The sequence below is a fragment of the Procambarus clarkii genome, chromosome 24 (assembly GCF_040958095.1).
Source record: "Procambarus clarkii isolate CNS0578487 chromosome 24, FALCON_Pclarkii_2.0, whole genome shotgun sequence".
NCBI lineage: Eukaryota > Metazoa > Arthropoda > Malacostraca > Decapoda > Cambaridae > Procambarus > Procambarus clarkii.
In genome coordinates, this window is record NC_091173.1 from 46387506 (window position 1) to 46399080 (window position 11575).

General features: G+C 47.9%; 2 protein-coding genes across 2 annotated transcripts; both read right to left on the reverse strand.

Annotated features, from left to right (window-relative positions):
• Nucleotides 1-435: 435 nt before the first annotated feature.
• LOC123749784 (uncharacterized) lies at nucleotides 436-3965 on the reverse strand. The gene is made up of 5 exons (XM_069330404.1): nucleotides 3390-3965; nucleotides 2671-3216; nucleotides 2136-2519; nucleotides 969-2026; nucleotides 436-829 (listed from the first exon to the last, which is right to left on the reverse strand). Exons 1-5 carry the CDS (start codon nucleotides 3963-3965, stop codon nucleotides 436-438), a joined length of 2958 nt encoding a protein of 985 aa, XP_069186505.1.
• Nucleotides 3966-8396: 4431 nt separating this feature from the next.
• Nucleotides 8397-10238, reverse strand: LOC138368103 (uncharacterized). Its single transcript, XM_069330405.1, has one exon. The coding sequence runs from the start codon at nucleotides 10236-10238 to the stop codon at nucleotides 8397-8399; it is 1842 nt and encodes a 613-aa protein (XP_069186506.1).
• Between the last annotated feature and the right edge of the window lie 1337 nt (nucleotides 10239-11575).

The following is an 11575-nucleotide window of genomic DNA, read 5'->3' on the forward strand; positions in this document are numbered from 1 at the left end:
TACTTGGAGACAAGACGGCTGCCTTGGGTAGACTGATCCAACTTCCATTACAGCAGTCCCAGGTCGACTCTGTAATCAGACACGTCATCAGTAATAGGGACACACTAGGGCACCTTACTTACAGGCTTAGACACAAACGCCCGCCTATCCATTCCATAGATGGCGTTGCTGTCTAAGCGTCACCTCACCAGAGGTCAGCAGCGGCTGTGTTGTGAACTGATCAGGACGGGAAACTAGCCCTTGTGGCCAGTATATCTCGTCCTCACTAGATGGCGTCGTCCATTTAGAGGGGGTTCCGGGAGCTGACCCACAGATGGCGCGATCGTCACTGCTCCGTGCTCGGACGCTGGATTCGGGTCCGTAACACCTCCCCACCAAAAGAATTTGGTTTGGGTTTCTATAAAACAAAGGAAACAAACCAAATTAGTCAAGGATCTAGACGCGAGACAATGCGTCAGCTACCACGTTATCCACCCCTTTGATGTGCTCGATCTGGAGGGGATATTGTTGCAGATGTAGACTCCATCTGGTGAGCCTGAGGTTCTTTTGCCTAAACTGGGCCAGAAACTTTAGAGAATTATGGTCAGTTCGTACTAATATAGGGTGACCATTACTGGTTAGGTATACCTCAAAGTGTTGAACCGAACTAATTAAGGCCAACGTTTCTTTTTCTATGACGGAATAGTTGAGCTGACTGGGGGTGAACTTCTTAGAATGGTAGGCCACAGGATGTTCTACCCCATTCTCATCCGTCTGAGATAGTACCGACCCCAGGCCATAGTCAGAAGCGTCGACCGTCAGGATAAATCTATCCTCAAAACTCGGGGATCTGAGGATCGGAGAAGAGATTAGAATTGCCTTTAGACTTTCAAAGGCTCGCTGGCAATTCTCATTCCACAATAGTTTTACCCCTTTCTTAAAAAGATTTGTCAGGGGGGGCAGCGATGGAGGAAAAGTTAGGGACAAACTTACGGTAGAAACCAGCCATACCGAGGAAACGCAAGATGTCCTTCCTGGTGGCTGGTGTAGGATACTGGACTATTGCCTCTACTTTGCTGGCCTTTGGCGTAATCCATCCTCCTCCAACCTTATGACCTAAAAAGACGACAGAGGTTCTAGCAAACTCTGATTTGTGTAAGTTGACCACCAATCCCGACTGGAGCATGGCCTTGAAGAAATCCTCTATGTGACGTAGATGATCCTGCCAATCAACATCATATATTAGTACATCATCGATGTAGATCAAGGTGTTTTCCACGTCACGCAACACAATGCCCATCAGCCTCTGAAAGGTGGAGGCTGCGTTTTTCATCCCGAATGGCATCACCTGACATTCAAACAGCCCGTCGGGAGTCACAAACGCCGATATGGGTTTGGCCTTCTCTGTGAGGGGAACTTGCCAATAGCCCTTGAACAGGTCAAATTTAGTCAGGTAACGAGCTTTACCTATGGCATCGAGACATTCCTCTACTCTGGGGAGAGGATAGGTATCTGCTACTGTGACCTTATTCACCTGGCGATAATCAATACAAAAACGGTATCTCTTACCAGGTTTGGGCACTAGTAGTATCGGGGATGACCATGGGCTCGAGCTCGGGACTATTAGATGGTGTTTCAGCATGTATTCCACCTCATCTTTCACCACCCTTTTCTTCAGGGGGTTGAGTCGGTAAGGGTGTTGCTTTATAGGCCGGACTCCTTCCTCCAGCACGACATCATGCCATAGGACAGATGTTAGTCCTGGAACATCTCTGAAGATAGTCTTGTACTCCTGGATCATTTGCAGCAAGGATGGTTGATGTCCTTCGGCCACATGTGTCAACTTTGCCTGCAAGTTAAGTAAAATCTCCGAGTTAGTTAATACCTCTTCCTCCTCCTCAATGTCATCTTTTGTGGTCACCATGGTTATTGGGAGTGTATCTTGAACCTCATATTTTTTGATCATGTTAACATGAACCAAAGTTTCTTTCTTCCGGCGGTCTGGAGTATTAAGAAGATAATTGTGATTAGTAACCTTCTTTAAGACCTGGTAAGGACCTACAAATCTGGCGCTCAAACTTCCAGTTACTGTAGGTGTACATACCAAAACCAGATCCCCCACTAGGAACTCTCTTTGTTTGGCCCTCTTATCATACCTGCTCTTGGTGGTTTGTTGCGTACTCTCTAAGGTTCTCGTAGGCCATTTCCCACGCAGAGAACAACCGGCCTTTATTTGTAGACATCCAGACCACAACGTCTTCGTTGGTTTCCTTGTCTAGCCAATGGTCTCGTGCCACTTCTAAGGGACCCCTTACTGAGTGACCATAAATCATCTCGAAAGGGGAGATTCCTAGAGATTCATTGGGCACTGATCTTACCGCAAATAGGAGGTAGGGTAGGTCTTCAACCCACTTACTCTGCCGGTTATAGCAAAACTTCCGAAGCATGCCCTTCAACGTCTGGTGAAAACGCTCCAAAGCTCCTTGAGACTCGGGATGGTAGGCACTGGAGGTTATCTGTTTAATTCCCAGGTCGACGATCTGTTGGCGAAACAAATGAGACAAAGTTCGATCCCTGATCCGTCTGAATGGTCTTAGGGAGACCGTATCGCGAGACGAACCAGAGCAGATGTTTCACCAAGACCTTAGCAGTGATGGTCTTAAAGGGGATCGCTTCTGGGTACCTACTAACCCGATCTAGTATAGTGAGCAAATACTGCACCCCTGAGGTAGAAGGCGGAAGCGGGCCTACTATATCCAGGATGAGGTGCTCGAAAGGCTCACCTATGGATGGAATGGGGCATAAAGGGGCTTTGGGGACAGGCTGGTTTGCTTTTCCTGCCATCTGGCAGGTGTGGCAGGTTTTGCAAAAACGACGTACGTCCTTCATATGCGGCCAATAGAAACACTTGGCTAGTCGTTGGAAAGTCTTCGAGACCCCACCATGTCCCGCAAATCTATCAGCATGGGCCGTCTCTAACAGCTTAGATCTGAAGACGGCTGGGACGACTATCTGCTCACCCACCTCAGTCGACTGGGGGTATTTCGGAGGATGCCGGCGACACAGTACATCACTTGACCATACATACAGATCAGCTCCTTTCGTAGGAGTGTCTAGGGTGGTAGCCAACTTCCGTACCTGAGGGTCCTTCTTCTGCTCTTCTATTAGATGGGCTCGAGTCCAGGGTTCAGGAACCGGCAACTGGACGGGCGGGACTGGTGTATGGCTACTCGTACCCTGTGGGATAGGAGGAGAGTCAAACAAAGTACTTAATCTGGTGGTGCCTGGAGTTGAGCCTGAGACCTTGTTTGTACCGCTGCAATTGGACTGGTCTCTTCACACACTGGATCATCCACTACCACGGGACAGTTAGGTAACAAACCTAGGGCTAAGTTATTGGCCAAAATTACGTCAATTCCCTTTATGGGAAGACTATCCACCACAGCCAACCGACACTCACCTTTGAAGTGCTGAGAGTCTAGTCGCACCTGTACCAATGGGGCAACGTACAAGGTGGAAGGGAATCCACCCAGGATTACCTTCTGCGTCCCATTCGCCGATATACCTTTGGGTAATGAATTTTCTAAAATTAGAGACTGGGCCGCTCCACTGTCTCTGAGTATTACCACTGGCTTACCCGAAAGGCCACTGGCTACATACCCTTGGGAGGTATATGGGGCGAACAATTCTTTCCTCTTCTCTAGGGCGGATGTCGGTGGTACTATACTGTTTATCAGCATGACTTCCCTACGGGGATTATTACTTGTACTGCTACGACACTTCACAGCAAAGTGTCCTTTCCTGTCGCAGGTCCAACACAATACGTCCCTTTTTGGACTAACCTTCCTAGGACTATCTGGGGTCGACTTGGCGGCACTACGAGGGGCGGTCTTATCCTCCGGTTTATGTTTGGCTGGATATCTTGAATAGGTCTTCGGGACATACCTAGCAGACAACCTATGAGTCAGGATGTATTCCTCAGCCATGGTGGCTGCCGCACTCAAGGTCTCTACCTGCTGTTCCTCTAGATACGTCTTTAGATCTCCAGACAGACAGTCTTTGAAGTCCTCTAACAGTATGAGCTGTTCGAGGTCTTCTTTGGTCTCCACCTTCCGAGAGGCACACCATTCCTGGAAAAGTCGCTCCTTGATAGTGGCGAATTCGGTGAAAGTGTGCTCTGAGGTATTTTTCAGGTTCCTGAACTTCTGCCTGTAAGCCTCAGGTACCAATTGGTACGCCATGAGCACTACCTTCTTCACCTTGTCATAATCGCCGGAGTCGTCAAGGGACAACGTGGAGTAGGCGATTTGGGCCTTCCCAGTCAAGACTGACTGTATCATGATGGCCCAATTCTCCCTTGGCCACTCCAAAGAGGCAGCGACTTTCTCGAAGGCCGCGAAGAACTTCGACACTTCCTTCTCATTGAATTTTGGGACCATTTTTATGTTCCTTACCGGATCGAAAATACTTGTTTCCATTCTTTGCCTCCCACCACCTAACCGCAATACTTCTAGCTCATGTTGTCTCTGTCTTTCTTTTTCTTCTCTCTCTCGCTGTTTCTCTTCCCTTTCTCGCTCTTCTCTTTCTCTTTCTCGTTCTTCTCTCTCTCGTTTCTCTTCTCTTTCTCGCTCTTCTCTTTCTCTTTCTCGTTCTTCTCTCTCTCGTTTCTCTTCTCTTTCTCGCTCTTCTCTTTCTCTTTCTCGTTCTTCTCTCTCTCGTTTCTCTTCTCTTTCTCGCTCTTCTCTTTCTCTTTCTCGTTCTTCTCTTTCTCTTTCTCGTTTCTCTTCTCTTTCTCTTTCTGCTTTCCTTTCTTCTAATTCTAAACGCCTCATCTCTAATTCTTTATCTTGTCTCTCTCTTTCCATTTCTAAGTTTTTCCATTCTATCTCACGATTAATTTCCAAGGCACGCATTTTTACTGTAAGTAAACTTATATTCAGCTCACCTGCATCACTCTCAATGTCACTGCCTTTATCTTCCTTTTCAGTGGAAGCTACTTCTTCACTTTTTGTTCCTTGTGCCTCGCCTTCCTGTTTCTCATCGGCCTTCAAATGCCGGTGAACCTTGGACAGGATCTCCACACGGGAATCACTGGCACGGATCTTGATCTCCAGGTAGGCACTCACCAGTACGAGTTCCTGTTTGCCCAGATATTTTAATCTGGCAAGACAGTCCTCCCTGTTCAGAAAAGCCTGAACATCGTCCAGATCGTCGATGGTCGATTTTTCTGCCATTGTCACTGAGATGGAACACTAGCACTTAACACACTGCTTTCACTCTAGCACTTAACGCACCGAGCACTGTTCTACGTCAATATTGCACTTGATCGCGCCAAACACTGCACTTGCCAATATTGCACGTAATTACTCCGGGCACCGCGCTACACAATATTGCACTTAATAACAGCGAGCACATCACTCTACAATATTGCACTGAACCACACCGAGCACCGCACTACACAATATTGCACTTAATCACAGCGAACACCGCACTGCACAATATTGCACTTAGTCACTCCGAGCACCGCACAGGACGTATAACGTCCTAATAGTCACACACAGGGGGAATTATTTACAGGGATTACGCCACTTCACCACCCCTGTCAAACATACTTGACAAGGGGTCGGATCCTGCTGGGGATGCCAATTATGTTACGGCGCTCTCGGGTCGCAACCGGGTTCTTTCTCTGATGTTGTTAGAGGTAGGGTATCCGGCCCCAAGCTAGTAGTGGCTTTCAAGGGATGTGATCCGTAACGCAAGTAAATTAAAGGGAAAGGGAAATAAAGGCAAAAATTTAATTATATAATTATCACCGTCACCATAAATAATATATAAAAGGTTACACAGGGGAGGGGGTTAAACACTATTATATACAACGTAGTCTTCCTCTGAAGACTCTGGATGTTCACGGTGCTCAACATGGCTAAGTCCTCTTGTGGCCTTACGATGAATCCTTCGATTCTCTTGAGTCTACCCTGGCCACAGGCCAGCCAAATCACAGTTCCACTGGGGGCACCGTCGTGGAGGCCGTCAACCACAAATCCAGCCTGTAGCTGGCAGGTTCCAATCAGCAACGCTGGTTAGGGCACTCCACGATCGATACTAAGATCGCAAGCCCTAGTCAGGAGCCTCGTGTGATCCCACAGGTAACTCTCCTTTCCACAACACCCCAGTGGTTAAGCGTCTCCACCAGTCAGTCCCGGGTATGACAATCCCTCAACTGCCACTTCACAGGCAGGCTAACACCACAGTGTTCATCCAGGGGGCGACTCACAGCTGCTGCAGCAAATACTTGGAGACAAGACGGCTGCCTTGGGTAGACTGATCCAACTTCCATTACAGCAGTCCCAGGTCGACTCTGTAATCAGACACGTCATCAGTAATAGGGACACACTAGGGCACCTTACTTACAGGCTTAGACACAAACGCCCGCCTATCCATTCCATAGATGGCGTTGCTGTCTAAGCGTCACCTCACCAGAGGTCAGCAGCGGCTGTGTTGTGAACTGATCAGGACGGGAAACTAGCCCTTGTGGCCAGTATATCTCGTCCTCACTAGATGGCGTCGTCCATTTGGAGGGGGTTCCGGGAGCTGACCCACAGATGGCGCGATCGTCACTGCTCCGTGCTCGGACGCTGGATTCGGGTCCGTAACACCTCCCCACCAAAAGAATTTGGTTTGGGTTTCTATAAAACAAAGGAAACAAACCAAATTAGTCAAGGATCTAGACGCGAGACAATGCGTCAGCCACCACGTTATCCACCCCTTTGATGTGCTCGATCTGGAGGGGATATTGTTGCAGATGTAGACTCCATCTGGTGAGCCTGAGGTTCTTTTGCCTAAACTGGGCCAGAAACTTTAGAGAATTATGGTCAGTTCGTACTAATATAGGGTGACCATTACTGGTTAGGTATACCTCAAAGTGTTGAACCGAACTAATTAAGGCCAACGTTTCTTTTTCTATGACGGAATAGTTGAGCTGACTGGGGGTGAACTTCTTAGAATGGTAGGCCACAGGATGTTCTACCCCATTCTCATCCGTCTGAGATAGTACCGACCCCAGGCCATAGTCAGAAGCGTCGACCGTCAGGATAAATCTATCCTCAAAACTCGGGGATCTGAGGATCGGAGAAGAGATTAGAATTGCCTTTAGACTTTCAAAGGCTCGCTGGCAATTCTCATTCCACAATAGTTTTACCCCTTTCTTAAAAAGATTTGTCAGGGGGGCAGCGATGGAGGAAAAGTTAGGGACAAACTTACGGTAGAAACCAGCCATACCGAGGAAACGCAAGATGTCCTTCCTGGTGGCTGGTGTAGGATACTGGACTATTGCCTCTACTTTGCTGGCCTTTGGCGTAATCCATCCTCCTCCAACCTTATGACCTAAAAAGACGACAGAGGTTCTGGCAAACTCTGATTTGTGTAAGTTGACCACCAATCCCGACTGGAGCATGGCCTTGAAGAAATCCTCTATGTGACGTAGATGATCCTGCCAATCAACATCATATATTAGTACATCATCGATGTAGATCAAGGTGTTTTCCACGTCACGCAACACAATGCCCATCAGCCTCTGAAAGGTGGAGGCTGCGTTTTTCATCCCGAATGGCATCACCTGACATTCAAACAGCCCGTCGGGAGTCACAAACGCCGATATGGGTTTGGCCTTCTCTGTGAGGGGAACTTGCCAATAGCCCTTGAACAGGTCAAATTTAGTCAGGTAACGAGCTTTACCTATGGCATCGAGACATTCCTCTACTCTGGGGAGAGGATAGGTATCTGCTACTGTGACCTTATTCACCTGGCGATAATCAATACAAAAACGGTATCTCTTACCAGGTTTGGGCACTAGTAGTATCGGGGATGACCATGGGCTCGAGCTCGGGGCTATTAGATGGTGTTTCAGCATGTATTCCACCTCATCTTTCACCACCCTTTTCTTCAGGGGGTTGAGTCGGTAAGGGTGTTGCTTTATAGGCCGGACTCCTTCCTCCAGCACGACATCATGCCATAGGACAGATGTTAGTCCTGGAACATCTCTGAAGATAGTCTTGTACTCCTGGATCATTTGCAGCAAGGATGGTTGATGTCCTTCGGCCACATGTGTCAACTTTGCCTGCAAGTTAAGTAAAATCTCCGAGTTAGTTAATACCTCTTCCTCCTCCTCAATGTCATCTTTTGTGGTCACCATGGTTATTGGGAGTGTATCTTGAACCTCATATTTTTTGATCATTTTAACATGAACCAAAGTTTCTTTCTTCCGGCGGTCTGGAGTATTAAGAAGATAATTGTGATTAGTAACCTTCTTTAAGACCTGGTAAGGACCTACAAATCTGGCGCTCAAACTTCCAGTTACTGTAGGTGTACATACCAAAACCAGATCCCCCACTAGGAACTCTCTTTGTTTGGCCCTCTTATCATACCTGCTCTTGGTGGTTTGTTGCGTACTCTCTAAGGTTCTCGTAGGCCATTTCCCACGCAGAGAACAACCGGCCTTTATTTGTAGACATCCAGTCCACAACGTCTTCGTTGGTTTCCTTGTCTAGCCAATGGTCTCGTGCCACTTCTAAGGGACCCCTTACTGAGTGACCATAAATCATCTCGAAAGGGGAGATTCCTAGAGATTCATTGGGCACTGATCTTACCGCAAATAGGAGGTAGGGTAGGTCTTCAACCCACTTACTCTGCCGGTTATAGCAAAACTTCCGAAGCATGCCCTTCAACGTCTGGTGAAAACGCTCCAAAGCTCCTTGAGACTCGGGATGGTAGGCACTGGAGGTTATCTGTTTAATTCCCAGGTCGGCGATCTGTTGGCGAAACAAATGAGACATAAAGTTCGATCCCTGATCCGTCTGAATGGTCTTAGGGAGACCGTATCGCGAGACGAACCAGAGCAGATGTTTCACCAAGACCTTAGCAGTGATGGTCTTAAAGGGGATCGCTTCTGGGTACCTACTAACCCGATCTAGTATAGTGAGCAAATACTGCACCCCTGAGGTAGAAGGCGGAAGCGGGCCTACTATATCCAGGATGAGGTGCTCGAAAGGCTCACCTATGGATGGAATGGGGCATAAAGGGGCTTTGGGGACAGGCTGGTTTGCTTTTCCTGCCATCTGGCAGGTGTGGCAGGTTTTGCAAAAACGACGTACGTCCTTCTTCATATGCGGCCAATAGAAACACTTGGCTAGTCGTTGGAAAGTCTTCGAGACCCCACCATGTCCCGCAAATCTATCAGCATGGGCCGTCTCTAACAGCTTAGATCTGAAGACGGCTGGGACGACTATCTGCTCACCCACCTCAGTCGACTGGGGGTATTTCGGAGGATGCCGGCGACACAGTACATCACTTGACCATACATACAGATCAGCTCCTTTCGTAGGAGTGTCTAGGGTGGTAGCCAACTTCCGTACCTGAGGGTCCTTCTTCTGCTCTTCTATTAGATGGGCTCGAGTCCAGGGTTCAGGAACCGGCAACTGGACGGGCGGGACTGGTGTATGGCTACTCGTAAACTGTGGGATAGGAGGAGAGTCAAACAAAGTACTTAAATCTGGTGGTGCCTGGAGTTGAGCCTGAGACCTTGTTTGTACCGCTGCAATTGGACTGGTCTCTTCACACACTGGATCATCCACTACCACGGGACAGTTAGGTAACAAACCTAGGGCTAAGTTATTGGCCAAAATTACGTCAATTCCCTTTATGGGAAGACTATCCACCACAGCCAACCGACACTCACCTTTGAAGTGCTGAGAGTCTAGTCGCACCTGTACCAATGGGGCAACGTACAAGGTGGAAGGGAATCCACCCAGGATTACCTTCTGCGTCCCATTCGCCGATATACCTTTGGGTAATGAATTTTCTAAAATTAGAGACTGGGCCGCTCCACTGTCTCTGAGTATTACCACTGGCTTACCCGAAAGGCCACTGGCTACATACCCTTGGGAGGTATATGGGGCGAACAATTCTTTCCTCTTCTCTAGGGCGGATGTCGGTGGTACTATAATGTTTATCAGCATGACTTCCCTACGGGGATTATTACTTGTACTGCTACGACACTTCACAGCAAAGTGTCCTTTCCTGTCGCAGGTCCAACACAATACGTCCCTTTTTGGACTAACCTTCCTAGGACTATCTGGGGTCGACTTGGCGGCACTACGAGGGGCGGTCTTATCCTCCGGTTTATGTTTGGCTGGATATCTTGAATAGGTCTTCGGGACATACCTAGCAGACAACCTATGAGTCAGGATGTATTCCTCAGCCATGGTGGCTGCTGCACTCAAGGTCTCTACCTGCTGTTCCTCTAGATACGTCTTTAGATCTCCAGACAGACAGTCTTTGAAGTCCTCTAACAGTATGAGCTGCTCGAGGTCTTCTTTGGTCTCCACCTTCCGAGAGGCACACCATTCCTGGAAAAGTCGCTCCTTGATAGTGGCGAATTCGGTGAAAGTGTGCTCTGAGGTATTTTTCAGGTTCCTGAACTTCTGCCTGTAAGCCTCAGGTACCAATTGGTACGCCATGAGCACTACCTTCTTCACCTTGTCATAATCGCCGGAGTCGTCAAGGGACAACGTGGAGTAGGCGATTTGGGCCTTCCCAGTCAAGACTGACTGTATCATGATGGCCCAATTCTCCCTTGGCCACTCCAAAGAGGCAGCGACTTTCTCGAAGGCCGCGAAGAACTTCGACACTTCCTTCTCATTGAATTTTGGGACCATTTTTATGTTCCTTACCGGATCGAAAATACTTGTTTCCATTCTTTGCCTCCCACCACCTAACCGCAATACTTCTAGCTCATGTTGTCTCTGTCTTTCTTTTTCTTCTCTCTCTCGCTGTTTCTCTTCCCTTTCTCGCTCTTCTCTTTCTCTTTCTCGTTCTTCTCTCTCTCGTTTCTCTTCTCTTTCTCGCTCTTCTCTTTCTCTTTCTCGTTCTTCTCTCTCTCGTTTCTCTTCTCTTTCTCGCTCTTCTCTTTCTCTTTCTCGTTCTTCTCTTTCTCTTTCTCGTTTCTCTTCTCTTTCTCTTTCTGCTTTCCTTTCTTCTAATTCTAAACGCCTCATCTCTAATTCTTTATCTTGTCTCTCTCTTTCCATTTCTAAGTTTTTCCATTCTATCTCACGATTAATTTCCAAGGCACGCATTTTTACTGTAAGTAAACTTATATTCAGCTCACCTGCATCACTCTCAATGTCACTGCCTTTATCTTCCTTTTCAGTGGAAGCTACTTCTTCACTTTTTGTTCCTTGTGCCTCGCCTTCCTGTTTCTCATCGGCCTTCAAATGCCGGTGAACCTTGGACAGGATCTCCACACGGGAATCACTGGCACGGATCTTGATCTCCAGGTAGGCACTCACCAGTACGAGTTCCTGTTTGCCCAGATATTTTAATCTGGCAAGACAGTCCTCCCTGTTCAGAAAAGCCTGAACATCGTCCAGATCGTCGATGGTCGATTTTTCTGCCATTGTCACTGAGATGGAACACTAGCACTTAACACACTGCTTTCACTCTAGCACTTAACGCACCGAGCACTGTTCTACGTCAATATTGCACTTGATCGCGCCAAACACTGCACTTGCCAATATTGCACGTAATTACTCCGGGCACC

What these genes read in the sequence shown, in the direction of transcription:
- LOC123749784 (XM_069330404.1), bottom strand. Translation starts at nt 3,965, where the DNA reads ATGGCTGAGGAATACATCCTGACTCATAGGTTGTCTGCTAGGTATGTC. An exon ending in TGCTCACTATACTAGATCGG is followed by an intron (nt 2,520 to 2,670) that starts GTTAGTAGGTAC and finishes TTTCGCCAACAG; the next exon opens with ATCGTCGACCTGGGAATTAA. An exon ending in ATGGCTGGTTTCTACCGTAA is followed by an intron (nt 830 to 968) that starts GTTTGTCCCTAA and finishes TCCGATCCTCAG; the next exon opens with ATCCCCGAGTTTTGAGGATA.
- LOC138368103 (XM_069330405.1), bottom strand. Translation starts at nt 10,238, where the DNA reads ATGGCTGAGGAATACATCCTGACTCATAGGTTGTCTGCTAGGTATGTC.